The 18,620-nt window shown below is 47.7% G+C and overlaps 1 protein-coding gene across 2 annotated transcripts; it reads right to left on the bottom strand.

Moving 5' to 3' along the window:
- Nucleotides 1-79: 79 nt before the first annotated feature.
- On the bottom strand, nt 80-17,259 carry SULT1C3 (sulfotransferase family 1C member 3). Of its 2 annotated transcripts, XM_081587249.1 has the most exons (8): nt 17,120-17,259; nt 12,835-13,028; nt 9,936-10,064; nt 8,334-8,431; nt 4,669-4,795; nt 3,239-3,333; nt 1,674-1,854; nt 80-1,437 (listed from the first exon to the last, which is right to left on the bottom strand). In XM_081587249.1, exons 2-8 carry the CDS (start codon nt 13,004-13,006, stop codon nt 1,325-1,327), a joined length of 915 nt encoding a protein of 304 aa, XP_081443375.1. In that variant the 5' UTR covers nt 13,007-13,028; nt 17,120-17,259; the 3' UTR covers nt 80-1,324. The 2 variants fall into 2 exon arrangements, with proteins under 2 accessions (XP_081443375.1, XP_081443374.1); XM_081587248.1 differs by lacking the exon at nt 17,120-17,259 and having other exon boundaries at nt 8,334-8,442; nt 9,932-10,064; nt 12,835-13,022.
- Nucleotides 17,260-18,620: the final 1,361 nt, after the last annotated feature.

Below are 18,620 nucleotides of genomic sequence, written 5' to 3'. Positions count from 1 at the left end.
ATTTGAATCAGTTCTATTGAGATGGATGAAACTGGAGCCCATTATACAGAGTGAAGTAGCCAGAAAGAAAAACAATACAGTATACTAATGCATATATTTGGAATTTGAAAGATGGTAACGATAACCCTATATGTGAGAAAGAATAAGAGACACAGATGCATAGAACAGTCTTATGGACTCTGAGGGAGAAGGTGAGGGTGGGACGTTCTGGGAGAATAGCATTGAAACATGTATATTAGCATATGCGAGACACATCTATTTTTTAAAACAAAATTTATCGAGGTCTAGTTGATTTGCAATGTTGCGTCAGTTTCAGGTGCACAGCAAAGTGAATATATCCACTCTTTTTAGATTATATTCCCATATAGGCCATTATAGAGTATTGAGTAGAGCTCCCTGAGCTGTAGAGTATGTTCTCATTAGTCATATATTTCCTGATTCTCTTTTAAAACAAAGCACTGGCCTTAGTACAACCTGTGTGAATGAGGGCAGATGCTTCCTTGAGCAGGCTTTAACAAGGAGAATCAGGAAACGTGAAACTAAACAACTCAGCCGTCCTGACAATTCTAAGAGCATCTGTCTACAAAAAATAACACGGTGCTGATTCCTCTAGAAACAGGACGGTCACCTTGTCCTAGAGGTAGGTGCCCGTGGTGCTGGCTGTTCTCTTCTATTTCATTTCTCTTGGGCTAATTTGGGGCTTCTTTCCTCTCTCTCCAAGAAGTCTACCTGGAATATATTAATAAAACTTCCTTGGCTTTCTGGCCTATATTTGCCCCGAGATCCTTATGGTTTGGTCCCTGGACTTGAGACCATCCATGTCTCAGTCTGAGCCTCAGACCCTGCTCCCCCCACCCCTCCAGGCCCTGAGCCTCAAGGCCTGGAGTCTCTGTGAGTGAGGGCTTCTCAGTCTCTCGCTCTGGACCTCAGGGGATAAGACCTGTTCCCTCTTGTGTTCTCCAGGGCCCACTCCTCATCTCTTTGCATCTCTCTTGTGTTGAAGGTCTGGGCTGACCCTTTTCTCTCTTTCCTCCAGCCTTGACCCCGGGCACAGCACAGGTGCTGTGCTCTAATGTTGGGATTAAGTTGTGCATTTACTTTGCTCCAGCTCCTCACATGGCTGGGCCTCTGTGAATCACCAAGCGATTTAACTTTAAACTTCTTTCTACTCAGGGTTTGACTGTAATTGAGTATCTTGGGACATGGGATCTACAGACAGCGTGCAAAGCTCAGGATGAAAGGGAGGGAGTCATTGTTTTTGGCATCCTGTTGGTGAGGCTCACATGTCTAAAATCAGTGAGGAGGCCTCACCAGGCCCTGAGACTCAGAGGGCTGTGCGGAAGGTCAGGGTGCTCCCAGCCATCTTACTCTTGTAGTCCTTGTCGAAGTCCTCATTCTGAGCTACTGTGAAGTAGTTCTTCCAGTCCCCAGGCATTCCTGCAAGGAGATGAAACCTCAGTGAGTCTGGGGAGGGGAGTGGGTGATGATACACCCAGGGGCTGGCACAGGGCGGATTATGGGGTCTGCTCCTCAGACACTGTTGGGAGTATCGCCAACAGCACAGGTGGGGGAGCCAGAAGCATGGCTGGGAAACAGAAAGGGGCTGGAGTCCTGTCCAACCTCTGAGCGCGAGGGCTACCCTCGCTCCCTCTCTCCGTCCCTCCCTTGTGCACCTCGCCTCATGAAGGGGGAGATGGAGTGGTCCATGATGCTGGTGGGCAGCGTGGTGTAGTTGGCCATCGGGTTTTCCTTCATGACCTCAAAGGATGTGTGATGGATGATTTTGTCCAGAACTTCCTCTGAGACCTCTTTCTCCAGGAACTTCAGGATTTTCCGAATTTCCCGCTTTGGATCCTGTATGTGGAACAGTCACAAAAAGTCAAGTAGTTGGGAGTTTTCCATGAGGGGGTGATGTTCTGTTAGACAAACTGTGTTTGTGCTTAAGGGAGCAGCTCAATTACAGTCAATGTGTCTTCCTTGGGGGAATGACTGTGGATGGCGCTGGACAGTCCTGGGGAGGAAGGACATAGACATGAGGGCTCTCCTAGTCCCAGGGAGGCTGACCAAGAAGGAGGGGGGAGAAACATGAGTACAGCCCTGCGACGCCCGTCCAGAAACGTGCTGCTTGCATGCACACATGCAGGGTGAGCATGGGCTTTAGGGAAGGGAGCGTATACCCTGGAGGAGGAGACGCAGAGGCACAGAAAGAGGGGAGTGACTCTAGGACCAGAGATTGCACAGAACCTGTGAGTTAAACATAAAGTCTGTCAGAAGCTGAATTAGGGCACCTTCCACTGATCCAGAAACTAAAGCCGTTGTGGCCTGTTCTTTCTGATCACAGACATGCAGAGGAAGGATCTTTCTGATCACAGACATGCAGATTCCAGAGAACCTTTCAGCATGGGCCCAGGGGTGGCTTTGTAATTCTAGGGCACTGATTCCTGGGTTCGAGAGTGGCCGTGTGATGCCCTGGACACTTGATGAGTGCAGAGAGCAGCCCTCTGTACCACATGAGACCAGTCCTGCCAGTGTCTGTGTGGACTAAACTTCAGTGTGTGGAGTGGGTTTGGGGTGTGGATGCCAGGAGCTTTACAAGTCATTTTCTAAATCTTCCCAGGAATATCCTGAGACACAAAAAGAGCTGATTTGCATTTTGTAGGCAAAGAAACATGGTTTTAAGTGGCAGGATTAATCAGATTGTAAAAGTGGGTGAGATTTCCTGAGTGGAGGATCATCTGAAAATTGTGAACAGAAGCAAAGTTGGAAGATTTTTTAAGAAAAAAATGTATGACATTTTAATTCCACTTGTTTAACTTAGTATGAATATAATGCTAGATTTCTAATTAAAAAATAGAGATGCAATGAGCAACAAAGCTTTATTATATAGCACAGGGAACTATAGTCAATATCTTGTCATAACCTATAATGGAAAATAATCTGAAAATAATATATGTGTATATGTATAACTGAATCACCTTGTTGTGCAGTTGAAACATTGTCAGTCAACTATACTTCAATAAAATAAATATATTAAGGAAAAAATAAAGATTTGAGAAAGAAAAGAAAACAAGAGAGAAAAAAAGAAAAGCTAGAGTAGTTGCATCATTTGAGGATAAAGCTGAGTTGGACAGGGCATCAGGGAGAGAGGCCTGCTCAGGTCAGTTCGAGTGCAGGTGTGACTATAGTTCGATCCACTCAAGGACACGGCAGGAAGCAGTGGTAGTCACGTGCCCCTCACCTCCTTCATGTCCTCATAGAAGAGGTAGAGGATGCGATGCTGGTCCTTGGCATGCCACCAGCCCTTCACGTGGTCGTACCAGGAGCCCCACAGCACTGACGGGAGGGAGAAAGGAAGGGGTGTCAGTATTAACCTAAAGCTTCTGAAATGAGCACTGGCGTCTCAAATAAAAGAGAACATTTGAAAAACACAACTAGAATTCTTACTTGCAGAGACAGGGAGTTTTTTTATATTTAGGAAGTTGATAAAAAGTACCCTGGATTCCATGGCTTCTGTTCCCACCCTTCAACTTACTCCCCTATGAGAAACTGTCCAGAGGGCAGGGGGCAGGTCTGTGTTCCCCTTACCTTGTCACATGGGGCCAGACCAGCGTTTTGAGATAAATACTATTCCCCAACAGGCTGATTAAGGGAACAAAGGCCCTTATAATCAAAGCTATGGTTTTTCCAGTAGTCATGTACAGATGTGAGAGTTGGACCATAAAGAAGGCTGAGGGCCAAAGAATTGATGCTTTCCAACTGTCATGTTGGAGAAGACTCTTGAGAGTCCTTTGGACTGCAAAGGGATCAAACCTGTCAATTCTAAAGGGAATCAATTCGGAATATTCATCGGAAGGACTGATGCTGAACCTGAAGCTCCAATACTTTGGCCACATTATGCGAAGAGCTGACTCACTGGAAAAGACCCTGACTCTGGGATAGATTTAGGGCAGGAGGAGAAGACGGTGACAGAGGATAAGATGGTTGGATGGCATCACCAACTGAATGATCTGAGTTTGAACAAACTCTGTGGGATGGTGAAGGACAGGGAAGTCTGGTGTGCTGCAGTCCATGGGATCACAATGAGTCAGACACGACTGAGCAACTGAACAGCAACACAGGCTGACTGTGAAGAGAAGCTGTGAATCCATTCTGAAGAATCCCAGTGACCAGATGTTTGGGCCACTTTACTCTCTGTGATGGAGAATGGGGGGAAGGGGATGCACAGTGTCCTCCCCTGGCCCCCAAGACACCTCCCACCCTCCTCCCACTGCGAGGTTGACCCTGTGGTCAGTGTCACTGGATCATCTGTCTTGGGTCTCACCTGAGGCCAGGGGGGTGTGCAGGATGATTCTTTCCCTGCAACTCCCTGTGGCTGACTGTCTCCCTAGGAACTGCCTCAGCACCTGGCCACACCCCTGGATCCTGCACCGTCACCTGTGAGTTTGTTACCCTCCACCCACAGTGTTCTAAGTAGCATCTTAGCTAAACATTTGCAGTGACCTCTGGACAGTGACCTCTGGACAGTGACCCCTGAACAGTAACCCTGTCTGGGTGATGCCTGTATCCTCCCAGAACCTCGAGCAGCCCAGTTGCTCAGCAGAAGCTCTGCCTCTCTGATCTGCGGGCGAGTGAAAATGGAGGCGTGGACCTCAATTTCCTTTCACTCACCTTTCCCAGCTTTGAAGGTCTCGACATACTCCTCCCAGGAGCCAGGGTCTGGCACCATCTTATTCATTCTTGAGAAATGATAGTAGGATACCAGGCAGTCCTTGGCATTCCTGGCCACATAGATGATCTGAAATCAGCCAGGAAAGGGATGGACACAGAGAAAACAAGACAGGAAAGGTTACTGTTCAGGAAGAGCCCGTGTTGTTTGAAGGTCCTTAGACCTTAGCCCTTGTTGTTAGAAGGACCCTGGGTTGGGAAGATCCCTTGGATAAGGGAATGTCTACACATTCCAGTATTCTTGGGGCTTCCTTGGTGGCTCAGATTGGAAAGAATCTGCCTGAAATGAGGGAGACTCAGGTTCAGTTCTTGGGTCAGAAACATCCTCTGGAGAAGGGAATGAATATCCACTCCAGTATTCTTGTCTGGAGAACCCCATGGACAGAGGAGCATGGGGGCTACAGTCCATAGAGTTGCAAAGAGCTGGACACGACTGAGCGACTAACACTTTCACTTTCCCCAACCTCAGGTCCTCAGACTGGTACCTCCTGTCAGATCAGTAGCATTAGATTAGAAATAAAGTGCACAAAAATGTAATGTGCTTGAATCATCCCCAAACCATCTTCCCTCCTCCCCACCCTAGTGTGTGGAAAAATTGTCTTCCACGAAATCGGTCTCTGGTTCCAGAAAGGTTGGGGACTGTTGTCTTAGACCATCCTGTTTGAGTGACTAGACCTGTGTTTTCTGTGACTGTCTCCAGTTTGCCTGGCACAGTTTTGATTATAGCTGTGTTCTTAGCAGAGTCAGTGACAACACGCCCTTTATCTCAGGTGTCCTGCTCAGCATGACAAGTGCTGCAGTCACCCTACCTCCGCTGTTTTCGGGATGGGGGAGGCCATGAGGTGTTACTCAGGCGGGGAGAAGAAGGTCCCATTGGCTGTCACTGAGCAGGGTGTCTACCCTAGTTGTAGGGCGGGGCTGCCTCTGCCTTCTGAGCACCCGAGGAATTGCCTCCTCACAATGACCATCATCCCTGATAAGAACGCGGGACCCCAGTGCAGTGCTACACCTATCGCTGGAGCTGCTGGTGACCTGGTCCCCTCCTGGGGACAGAGCAGAGCTGCATCCAGCTTCTGGGCTTGTTCCACTCCCCTTCCTCCCACTCGCCACCCAGGCTGCCCTGTGCTGTAAAGGCCTTTTTTTGGGAAAGGTGTTTGGAAAAGTTTATGACCAAGTCTGTACTGTGAATTGCAGGACACAGGAAGGTATGTTTACAATTTGGATAGAGCCACAGTTGCTTGTTTTTTTTTTTTTTCCTTCTGAGTTGAGTGAGTTCTCCATATACGTTGGATACTAACCCCTTATCAGATACAGAATTTACAAGTATTTCCTCCCATTAGGTTGCCTTTTTCTTATGTTGGTGGTTTCTTTCACTGTGCAGAAGCTTTTCAGTTTGATGTAGTCCCACTTGTTTATTTTTGCTTTTGATGTCAAATCCAAGAGAATCATTGTTGAGTGTACTACCTGTGCTCTCTTCTAGGGGTCTTGTGGTTCCAGGTCTTCCATTCAGATCTTTGATCCATCTTGAGTTAATTTTTGTCTGGTGTGAGAGAGTGGTCCTGTTTCATTCCTTTGCATATGGGGTCAACTGTCAGATGTAGAAGTAGAGACATGAAGTAGGCGAGGGGCTCTGGGGGAGGAGCCCATGGATGGTTCTCAAACGTGTTCCCTGTGTTGTGTGTACTCAGCAGACCAGTCCCCCCAGGTGGAGGGGTGGGGGGAGGTGTTTCCATCTGATCAAATTAGCACAGGTCCTGCGGCCACGGCTCCTCCTGTGAGCCCAGCACTGCAGGAACCCTGCCCTCTGCCTCTTTCCTCCCACTGGACAGCCCTCCGTTGCTCATGAACGTTCTCAGGAAACCCAAAGGGATGTCCGGCAGCAAGGTCTTAGGACCAAGTAAACACATTTCTCAATGCTTACGTTGGTTTTTTTTTGTTTTTTTTTTTTTAGCAAATTGAAGCTGAGTAATTAGAATGGGGGAAGCCCAGGCTGGATGGGGACTTGCTGAAATGCCTCCTGTTTGGAGTCAGATGTCTAGGTGGGAACGAAGGCCACACCCTCACATGTTCTGAGTCTGCAACCCATCTGTGTGAGTCTCTGGCTGCTGCTGTGACAAATTGCCACAGGTGGAGAGCCTTAAAACAACAAGAGGTTGGCTCTCTTACAGTCTGGAGCTCAGGGTCACTGGATTGGATTCCAGCTGGCCATGGGGCTGGCTCCAGGGCAGGGGACAAACTTCCCTGCAGTTCCTGGAACCTGAGGCCATATGTGTGCCTTGGCCTGGACTCTGCCCTGGAATCGCCCCCACTTCTGCGTCGGATGTCACATCCTTCACGTTGTCCTTCCACCTTCTCGCTTCCTTCTCATCAGGATCCTTGTGACGATGTTCAGGGTTGTCCAGGTAACCAGATGATCTTTGGTCTCAAGATGCTCGACTTAATCACACCTGTCAAGTGCACTCTACAGGGGAGGTGCATTTACGGGGTTTGGGAGGGGCTGGGATGCAGGTTTCTTTGGGGAACTCCATTTAGCTCACCGCCCCATCCTAACAGGAAAAGCTTGGACTAAGTTCGCCCACACCTTTTCCTGCTCAAACAATCCACAGCCCTCAGCAGATAAAAGAATGTACTGTCATGGAGATTTTGACATTTTAGAAGGCCTGGTTTCAAAACGAAACCGTTAATCTGATGACAAAACACATGTTAGCATGTCTTCTGACTTAGAGTTTAAAAACATCATTTGGAAATAGTATTAGTTCTAGAGTAGCAAAATTACGTTAACTGTCTGTGGGGATAAATCAAAATGTTTTCAAAGTCATGGTGACCTGGGTGTAATCTCAGGGCAATGAATAGGGTGATGGTACTTGATATACGGAAAGCTATGACACCTCTGATGGGAGATGGATGAGCTGAGGTTTATGGAGTGCCACGGAAGCCAGAGCAGAGAAACTCAAAAGCAGCCACTCATGCTGCATCTCCGAACTCTGCACTAAGTAGAGAGTGTCTTGGCTAAACAGCCTTGATGTGTAGCTCCCCTGGAAAGGGCTCAGCCCAGAGCATGGAAGGGTCTGTGGTTGAGTCTTCAGAGTAGCCTGCCCACAGGGAGATGGACAGTCCCGCTGAGACAAGCATTTGACTCTGCAAATGTTTGTTGCACTTTTCTTTACAAATCTCTAAGCTGATATTTGGGGTATATTCTGTATTTCATTGACTTCCAGACTCACTGATGAAGCTGACATCAAAAACAAAACAAAACACTAGTACATTCAGTGTATACTGCCTTTATAGGGTCTGAATTTGCTAAAACAAAAATTTAGAAATAGAGGACAAAGGCATGGCTGTTGCTGGGAGCTTATCCATGACGGGGATGATTTTCAGACACCACACATGGTCCTGGGCCCCCCACCCCTGGAGTCTAGTCTACTGGTACCCAGAAGGAATATTCTGGAAAAAGATGGATCCAGGCTGGAGTGGTGGGTACGGGGAGAGGTCTCAGCTCATTCCCCAACCGGAACCTGCACAGGGCACCTATCTTTTGAGATCCATGGTTGTTTCCTCTTAGATGGAGATGATCTGTGAGTATTTGGATCAAGCCTGGCTATCCTTACCTTTGCATTCTCTTTCCAGAAGGAAGGGGGGAGCATCTGAACAGGCAGGTGCGTCTTCAGAGTCCTTGGAGAAGGCATCTTGTTGGCGAGATCCAGACCTGCAACAAGGCTACCGTTCAGCTCACGCTTCTCATCTGCATCTCTGTTGTTTTGCCAGCATCTGGAGTCACACTCACCACGTGCTTGGCACCCCCACCTGACTCCACATTGCAAATTACACCCCAGGCTGGCAACCTGCCTAGTGTCACCAAGTTGTATGTTTTCATATAAAGCTACAGTCATCAAACAGTGTGGTATTGGCAGAAAGAAGGACATGTAATGGAACAGAGCAGAACACAAAATCCAGAATGCACCCATACGTGTGTGTGTTAGTCGTTCAGTTGTCTCACTCTTTTGCGACCCCTGCCAGGCTCCGTTGTCCATGGAATTCTCCAGGCAAGAATACTGGAGTGGGTTGTCATTCCCTTCTCCAGCAGATCTTCCCAACCCAGAGATCGACACAGGGTCTCCTGCATTGCAGGTGGGTTCTTTACCATGTAAGCCACCAGGGAAGCCCATACGTAGAAGGTAAAATTCAATTTTTGTGAAGGGACCATGGCAATTCGATGTGAGAAACATTAAATTTTTTACCTGATGGTGCTGGAATAATTGGCTCAATCAATCATGAGTTTTCAACATGCAGTATTTTTAGAAATGAGGGACGATTAGAGTTTGAGAGGTTTAATAACATGCTCAAGGTTGTCCAGATAAGAATCCAAACCAGAACTCTTTGAGTCCAGTCTCTATCTTTTCATCGTCAGGTTGGGTCCTACTGCAAAGCTACTCTTTGCTGCTATTTACTCTATAAAAACTCTCCCTTATAGGCTTATGGCCCAGAAAGGGAAGGAGAGGGAGGGATGAAGTGAGAGAGTAGTATTTACACGTATACACGACCACGTGTGAAATAGCTAGCTAGTGGGAAGCTGCTGTATAGCACAGGGAACTCAGCTCCAGGCTCCATGATGACCTAGAGGGATGGGATGTAGGGGTGGGAGGGAGGTTCAAGAAGGAGGGGACATATGTATACATAAAGCTGATTCAGGCTGATGTATGGCAGAAACCAACACAATATTTTAAAGCAATTATGCTCCAAATAGAACAAAATCTGAAAAAACACACCCTTCATTCGTAATTAGTTGCCAGCTCTTTAAGGGTGCTCTCTCCTACATTTCTTAGTACCTTTGGTGTGAAGTGCATCATTTGTTGATATTAATAACAGAGGGACTATGTATAATTTAGCTTGGATCCCTGGCGGACAGGTCAGAGATGAAACACAGCAGAAGCTAGTCCTCCCAGAGCGGGCAGACCTGACCCAAGGGTGAGGTCCCTGGTCACTGGAGGCCAGCCATCCTCAACCCTGCCTTCCCTGTATGCAATGTTCCTGCCTGCTCTCGAATCCTCGAGAAATCATAGGAGATGTGCTGTCTGAAGCTGCCAGTCCCATATTTCAGCAGAGGGACTGAGGGGTCTTTTCTCACAGCTGATGGAGGTATGTTGACCTGAACCATCCTCAGACTCCTTCCCAGCAGAGGCCACAGCTCCACAGGGCCCGGTGGCACATACCTGAGCTGAGGGGCGGGGGGAGCGCCCACTCGATGAAAGGGTGCCGGTCAAAGGTGTTGGCTCGCTGGCACTTCTGCAGATCCCCGTCATTCTGGATCATGTCCACGATCTCCTGGGTCCAGGTGGTGCCTGGAAGGGTTACTTAACCTCAGTTCTGCCTGCTCTGTGGGCAACTCCTTTCTACGTCAATTATTCCCATATTCAGGAAAACCTACCTCTGCTTACGTTGAGCACCTGCGTGACCTCCAGGGTGGATGGGCCTCTGTTCTGAGCCCCTGTCCCCACTGCCAAGGTCTCCCCCACACCTGCCTTCTCATGAGACTGAGAGCTCCACTGAGTAAGGACTGGCCTTTTGTCCCTCTGTCCCTCAGACCTCATACCTGGCATAGGGTTTTGAACCTAATAAGTTGCAGCTTGAGAGAAAGAATATTGACTCAGAGGTATGTGAGGAGATATAAAGTTGAGGCAGATACTGTCCATGCCCCAATAAGCTTCCAGTCTTGTTGGAGGAGATACGATACACTGAAGACTGCTTCTTGCCTAGTTAATATTCCTTCTCCCCATCTTTCTCAAGTTAATAGATCCTCAATTTTTAGCAGGGCATATAGCTAAAGGCTGGGCTGCCCAGGTGGTGCTAGTGGTAAAGAACACACCTTCCAATGCAGGAGACTCAGAGACGTGGGTTCGATCCCTGGGTCAGGAAGGTCCCCTGGAGGAGGTCATGGCATCCCACTCCAGTATTCTTGCCTGGAGAATCCCATGGACAGAGGAGCTGGCAGGCTATAGTCCATGGGGTCGCAAAGAGTTGGACGTGACTGAAACCACTTTGCATGCATGCAAGCACATAGCTAAAGGTTATATAAAAAGATTATATTCCTCAACCTTTCTTGCTACTAAAGGTGGCCATGCCATTACATTTTGGAAAGCTGTCTTTAAAGGGCAAGAACATGACCTCATTTCCCTATTCCTGCCTCCTTGTTGCTGTTTGGAACACACATGTGATGGCTGGAACTCTAGCAGTCATATTGGACTATGAAGCGAAAAGCTAAGCCTATAGATGGTGGAGCAGAAAATTCAAAGACCCAGGGTTTCTGAGGATCAGTGCAGCCACTATTTCAGCCCTGGACTTTTAACCTCTAGATTGCTTTTACTTTTGAGTTTCCTGATGCATAAAGCCAAACTGAATTCTAACTGATACAGATGTGTGGGTGGGCAAAGAGCTAGCCCATGTTCCCTACCCACCACATGTCCATTTTCCTCTTCACACCAAAGGCACTTATTGCCCCTGACTCAGCTAAGCCTGAAGCTCACTGATATGTAAGACAATACACAGATAACTGAGAGGTCTCCAGTAAGAGCCATGAAAGCTGCACAAAGGGCCCCAGGAGTTCAGAGGAGGATGGGAGCCCACTGTGGATGAGTAGGTGGGCTCAGCTGAGCTGATTTTTTGGAGAGAAACAGTCAGAGGGGGATGAGAGCATCCACCTGTGTTAATAAGCCAGAGCATCCGAGGGAGGGGACCTTGGAGCCAGGGTTAAGGTGAGCATATTCACACGCTGGAAAGCCTAAGCAGGACTCATGGGGATGGGGGGTTGGGGGTGGGGGTTAGGAGCAGGGGGGATTGAGAGGTCGTGGGGGAGGTGGAGGAACACAGCTGCAGAGAGAGTTCTGGGAGAGTCTGGGGGTTGACTGCGTAATTTCCAAATTGAATGGAGAGGAAATTTCTGCTCTGAGCTGCAGTGCCGATTTGAATAGAGATCCGAGCAAGAGACATGCAAGCCAGACAAAGACGATTTTTGAGAAACTGAGAGCTTCCAACAGGAGAAAGAAGGAGCCCTTCAACCCCCCAGCTAGTTTTCTGAGCAGGTCTGGCTGGCAGTGTGGTGTGGTAGGAGCAGTGTGAGGCTAGGGAAGGCATCTTGAGCCATGGAGAAGAGACACGCATGGCGACATGGACCATTAGGATCCTTGGGACAGGGGCACCCCTTGCTATCTTCCTGGTTCTGAGCGTCTCGGACTCCTTGCAGCGTCCACTGGCCACCAAGAGACTTTCCCAGACTGGCTACAGCTGAAAAGTTCTCTGCCTCCCTCGGCCCTACTGCTTGAACAATACATATGTAACTGAGGGGCTTCCATCTCACCCTCCATCCAGCCCTCCAGATTCTGAGGTCTCTGCTCCTCCAGCTGCAGAGCCTGGCCTCTCTGCTTCTTCCCTTCTGGTTCTCCCCACAAGCTTCTCTCCCTTTTGTAGGATTTTGTTAAGTGTCACCCGCCCCCCCCCGCCCCCAATTCCTTCCCTCTGTACTCATGCAGGTTTGGAACAACACCACTTGCACTTTTCCCGTTGGGGCAAAGCTCTCAGTTCGAGCTCCATCTCCACGTGCAGGAGAGCCTGGAGAGGAGGACAGCCTGGCAAGGCTTCCCCTAGGAGTTTCCTGCTGTTCCTCAGACTCTGTGCTTTCACGTGATTCTGTGGAAGGCTGGCCTTCTCTTCCTCTATCAGGGACTGAAATAAAAAGGAAGCTCGTGGACTCTGGGGGTTTGGAGTGCATCAATAAGAGTGGTTTTCATTTTTCCAGGAACTGTGTGCTAAGTCATTTTAGTTGTGTCCAACTCTGCAACCCCTGGATTGTAGCCCCCCAGGCTCTTCTGTCCATGGGATTCTCCAGGCAAGAATATTGGAGTGGGTTGCCCTGCCCGCCTCCAGTGGATCTTCTTGACCCAAGGATTGAACCCATATCTCCTTTGTCTCCTGCATTGGCAGGTGGGTTCTTTACCACTAGTGCCACCTGGGAAGCCAGGGTCTGGCCCTGGTGAAAGCCTGCAACTTTAAAATCTGAGGAAACCCCAGATATCCCGGCTCTGCTGAAGCCCTCCACCCCAACTTTCTCCAACCTACCTGCCTTTGCATAGGTTGCAATGAGAAGGTCATCAGGCTTGGCTTGGAAATTCCAGATTTTGTCCCAGTTATCGCTTATCATCTTGGTCATGAGGATTCCATTCACTTCCTTGGTTTCCGGTTGCAGGTATTTCTCCTCCAGGTGGAGGTCTTTCATCTCCTCCAAAGACATCTTTGTCGGTGAGCCTATTTCACTGGTACATAAAAGAAAGGGGTGGTTGTGTCATTTCTAAAGCTTTGAATAGTCATTCCTTTTTTAAATTTAAGATTCTCTGAGAAACTTAGAAGAGATGTGTTGGAAATTCATTATTATGTTTAATGTTAACCTAAGAAGTGAGAGAAGTAAAAACTGTGGGACCTTGAGCATTTTAAATAGCTTCATTATTTAAAATGTATAAATTGGAAAGAACAGAATGTTTTATTTAAATCTGATTCTTCACATTTTCCACCAAATATAAAACAAACAATCTTCTCCATTAGGAAGAAATTAGGAAATTTTAAAAAATAATTTTCAAAAGCTGAAACAGTGATGGTTGCAGATAACAGACTGCTGCCGCGCTGCTGCTGCTAAATCGCTTCAGTTGTGTCCAACTCTGTGCGACCCCATAGACGACAGCCCACCAGGCTCCCCCATCCCTGGGATTCTCCAGGCAAGAATACTGGAGTGGGTTGCCATTTCCTTCTCCAATGCATGAAAGTGAAAAGTGAAAGTGAAGTCACTCAGTCGTTTCTGACTCTTAGCGATCCCATGGACTGTAGCCCACCAGGCTCCTCCATCCATGGGATTTTCCAGGCAAGAGTACTGGAGTGGGGTGCCATTGCCTTCTCCCAGGTAACAGACTATCAAACAGTATTGTGCGATTCTGTTTCCACACCTGCTGTCTTTCTGTTACTCTGTGCCCCATGACCTTGGGATGTCTACACATGGAAAAATCTGACTTGCTAAAGAATAACATCAAATGGATCCCTAATTTTTTTTCAGTCTATTTACAAATAGAAGCTATTGTTTGAATGACAGTATGCTTTAGCATATTTTGTTGTTTTGTGTTTCTGCCAATATTTTTAATTTTATCTTCCTCTTTTTTTCAATTTACACCCAGCTGGATTTGGTGGACTAAAGGCATAGCCAGTGTCGAATATTCTGTCTTAAAATATAATGATTGTTAGAGAATGAGAAGACAAGACACAGACTTAGGGAGAATATTTGCAGGAGGCATATCTGATAAAGTTCTGCTATCCAAACTATGCAGGGAACTCCTAAAACACAACAGAAAGAAAACAAACAACATGGTCAAAAAGTGGGGAAAAGATCTGAACCACACCCCACCAAAGATACAGATGACACATGAGCACGTGTTGAAAGCTTGTGTCCACACAGAACCCACACAGACGTCCATGGCACTTTATTCACAAGGGCTCAAACCTGTAATCCACCAAGAGCCCTTATAGGGAATGGATAAATAAGCCGTGATGCATCCACACAATGGACTGTTAGCACCAAAAAGAAATGAGCTGTAAAGCCATGAAAGGACATGGAGGAAGCTTCAGTGAATATGCCAACCAAAACAAGCCAGTCTGAGAAATGTTAGTCACTCAGTCGTGTCTGACTCTTTGTGACCCCATAGTCTGTAGCCTGCCAGTTTTCTCTGTCTGTGGGATTTTCCAGGCAAGAATACTGGAATAAGTTGCCATTGCCTTCTTCAGGGGATCTTCCTGACCCTGGGATTGAACCCACATCTCTTGGAGTGGCAGGCAGGTTCTTTACCACTGAGCCACGAGGGGAGCCAGTATATATGGGCATATTGTTCCCTTATTGATGGACCCACATGGCTCTTAGATAGTGTTGCCAGGTATAAATTTTCCTCTCCTTTTATTGTCAACCTAATTATCCCATTGTTTTCTGGCCTCTTTCTGTGATTGAGAATTTTGCTCTCTGTTCTTTTTTTAAGTAGAATGTCTTTCTTCCCTAGTTTTAAAAACAGTATTTTCTCTTTGTTGTTTATGGATTTATAGGATGATATCTAGGCTGGTGTAAATTTTTATTTACCTTTCTTGGAACTTGCACTTTTGGTCTCAGGATCACGAGTGTCATAGATCTGGAACACTCTCAGCCCTACCTCCTTTTCTCTCTGTTCTTTCCTTGGAACTCCAGCCAGCTCTGTGTCTGACCTTCAGTTTCTGTCCTCAAATCTCCTAGCCTTTCCTCCCTCTGTCTCTGGGTACAGTCAATGTAGCCTGCCTCTATTGGATGAATTGTATTGAATCTGTTACTTAACTCGTTCTTAGTTTCAATTATTGTCATTATTTTTTACTCATAGACATTTCGTCTGTTTCTTATTTCCCACGGGTTATGACTTTATCCTTACACATCTTAGTGGACCTATTACATGTTACTGGCGTTTCTGACTTCAGAACTTTGCAGGTGAGACTCAGCCGGCTCTGCTCCATGTCCCCTTTCCCCAGGTGCCTGTAGTTTCTCGTCCTGCACTCATGACCGACAGCTCTTTACATGTGGGAGCTCTTTGCTCATTCAGATAGTGGGCTCCTGCCTGGCTCTGTGACCGCTTTTGAAGAGTCTCAGCTGATCTCTGTGAAGAATGCCTGTTAACAAAAGGGGGAGGAGTGATAGAAAAAAAACCACCAGTGGATGCTGACCACCACTGGATAAACTAGGGGCTGCTGCTGCTGCTGCTAAGTCGCTTCAGTCGTGTCCGACTCTGTGCGACCCCATAGACGGCAGCCCACCAGGCTCTGCCGTCCCTGGGATTCTCCAGGCAAGAACACTGGAGTGGGTTGCCATTTCCTTCTCCAGTGCATGAAAGGGAAAAGTGAAAGTGAAGTTGCTCAGTCGGGTCGACTCTTAGCAACCTCATGGACTGTAGCCTACCAGACTCCTCCATCCATGGGATTTTCCAGGCAAGAGTACTGGAGTGGGGTGCCATTGCCTTCTCCGAAACTAGGGGCAGAAACAAGCTATTCACAGACTCAGAGTCTCAGCCCAGAGGTTACAGATGGACAGTGTGCCTTCGTGATGGAGTGACGTGCGGGCGACACCTGGACCAAGAGCTGTCACCGAGCACATGGGGGGTCATCCTGTCCCCACACCACACGTGGCTGCACATTGAAAGGGCTGCTTGTCACCTGCATCTAGAACTTTCTGCTGTTTCTTTTGGGAGGGTTTTCAAGTAATCCGATTTTGTCAGCAGAACTGGAAGTTCCTTAAGCTATCATTTTTGGCTTAAAGTATAACTTCTTTATCCTGTAAACTGGCAGAAAGGACCTCCCTGGATATGTTTTAAACTTTGTAAACTTCTTCTACTGAGTCAAAAGAGAAAAACATTAATCTAAAAAACACATTCTTCCTTAAAGTAAAAGATGATCCACACATATTCAGTTTAGTAAAAAGCAATTTCAGTGGCATACAGAAATAGTGGAACTTGAGCAAACCTTGCTCTGGAAATCTAGAAATCCAGAAACGAACTAGTTTGAGCTTCTATGGCAGGAGCCCTGTCCCGTTCACCTGGGACCTCCTGTGCTGGTCTGAGGACTCACATAATGGGAGTCGGACTTGGTTACGGCTATTAAACCAGTGCCTCAGCCTCCTTCTCTCCTGGGGCCTTGGTCAACCCGTCCCCTTGGGCTGAGGCTTGGGGGTCCTGGGACACCCTCCTGCAGGCCATCCTCTCCATCCCCCCACAAAGGGCTCTCCTGACCTTCTGTGTCTGCAACTGCCCAGTCCTTTCTTGGCCTGAGGTGGGGGGCCCCTTCCTGCAGCCACAAGCAAAGCTGAGAAGGCCTCTGGTCACGGCTCTGTAGACTGTCAGCCTGGGCCCTGGATCTGCCATCAGTCTGTCTATTCTTTTCAAAACACTTCCAGTGAACAGCAGGGACCTGAGTTTGGGGTAAGACCCTGGGCAAAGAGCCTGGCCCAACTTCCTGGGGGATCTGGACCCACACTGGAAACACCTCCGTGTTTCCAGAGGACTTGCTTCAATGGGTGGAGGTGGCGGCCTGGCCCCCTGCAGGGAGGGATAGACCTGGAGTTTGCTCAGGGGATCCCAGGTGAACCCCAACGAAGGCCACCTGGGATCCAGGGACAGAGGCTTCAGGAAAGTCTGGGATGAGGGGTGGAAAGTAATTTTCTCCCTCCTATCTTTGAGAAAAATGTTATTTCTGTATGAGCAGGAGCAAGCGGCCAGCGCATCCCCCTCCTGGCCACTTGCTCTGTCCTGCTCCATGGGGGCTGGGCTGAGGGGGAAGGACCCCAGGCAGGTGGCTCACCAACCTTGATCTCTACTTCTGTGCACTGGCCCCGAGGACTCCCTCCTGCACGCTCTTCTTCCACCTGCGTCCTGAAGCCCGGACCTGTGCCTGTGGAGGAGGCTGGGGAGCAGTTCCTCTCTGGTCCTGCCTCTTGGTTCCCTTGAAATAGGACCTGCTTAATGTGGGCGGGGATGGGACTGCACTCAGGGTTCAGGAAGAAGGAGGGAGGCGAGGGAAGTGGCCAGTGGGCACCCTGGCCCTTGGTTCCACTGTTCCAGCCCATGGCTGCCTGTTTCCTGGTCCCGGCAAGCCATTTTGGAATTACAAGGACAAGGAGCAGTGGCTCTGTGGCAGCTGCAGTGGGTTCTCCTGTTCCTGGAGTGACCTCAGTAACTGCCCAGACACCTTCCCAACACCCCCAGATGAGTCCCGGAAATTCTTTCAACCTTTATCCAGAGCATCACCCCCTACTAAAAGTGTTTGCTAAAAGATAGAGCCTGGTGGCCATCCCTGGTCTAGAGTGTACATAGAATTCTGATGGGATAAAAGTCAAAAGGTTAAGAAAGCAATGGGATTTATTTTGTTTGCTTAGGATTCCATCTACTTACTATTGTTAACCAAGCCTTTTTGTTTCCTTTTGCTAGTTTAATTGAACTACCTGGGTGCTTACACAAAACTGTTGTATAAAATGTTCTTGCAGAAACTTCCCCGGTGGTCCAGTGGCTAAGACTCTGCACATTCAATGCTGGGGGCTCCCGGTTCAATCCCTGGTCAGGGGGCGAGATCCCGCATTCCACAATTAAGACCTGGCATAGCCAAGTAAATAAATAAATATCTAAAAAATGTCCTTGCTGTCAGACTGCCTGTGCCCTTGCACATTTGCTAAAATCTGTTTGTTTTATTTATTTTTAAGTGCTTTACTTGTATCATTATGATTTAAAAATCCTCCTCTCAGTCCTGCCAGATAGCTGCCATCATTACCTGTTTTACAGGGAAGAAAGAAGAATCCTGGAGAGTAACCCACCAGAGCCCAGAATAACTCAGGGGTTTGAATCCAGCTGGTTAAGGTTCAAAACCTCATAGTCACTACTCTGTTCTTCCCACTATGAGGTGAGGGCAGGTAGGTCCCAAGATGCTCGCTTTGAATATACAGAATCAGATCTGTTAGATTTATTGGATCCTCCATATTTCATAGCAATGATTTTAGATTATGAAATTAGATTAGATTATGAATTGAAGAAACCAGAGATCAAATTGCCATTGGATCACTGAAAAAGCAAGAGAGTTCCAGAATAACATCTATTTCTGCTTTATTGACTATGCCAAAGCCTTTGTATAGATCACAATAAACTGTGGAAAATTCTGTAAGAGATGGGAATATCAGACCACCTGACCTGCCTCTTGAGAAATCTGTATGCAGGTCAGGAAGCAACAGTTAGAACTGGACATGGGACAACAGACTGGTTCCAAATAGGAAAAGGAGTATGTCAAGGCTGTATATTGTCACCGTGCTTATTTAACTT

Source organism: Giraffa tippelskirchi, chromosome 4 (genome assembly GCF_054371585.1).
Source record: "Giraffa tippelskirchi isolate mGirTip1 chromosome 4, T2T-mGirTip1v1.2.pri, whole genome shotgun sequence".
In the NCBI taxonomy this organism is placed as follows: Eukaryota; Metazoa; Chordata; class Mammalia; order Artiodactyla; family Giraffidae; genus Giraffa; species Giraffa tippelskirchi.
Note: the sequence above shows the minus strand (reverse complement) of the source record. Positions and strands in the feature narration are given on the sequence as shown.

Bases quoted from the DNA above. Each gene is read 5' to 3' on its own strand.
- SULT1C3 (XM_081587248.1), bottom strand. From the start codon at position 13,006: ATGTCTTTGGAGGAGATGAAAGACCTCCACCTGGAGGAGAAATACCTG. The intron at 1,855-3,238 runs GTGAGGGGCACG...TTCCACATACAG, and splicing joins TCTATGAGGACATGAAGGAG to GATCCAAAGCGGGAAATTCG. The intron at 1,438-1,673 runs GTGCACAAGGGA...ATCTCCTTGCAG, and splicing joins CTCCCCCTTCATGAGGCGAG to GAATGCCTGGGGACTGGAAG.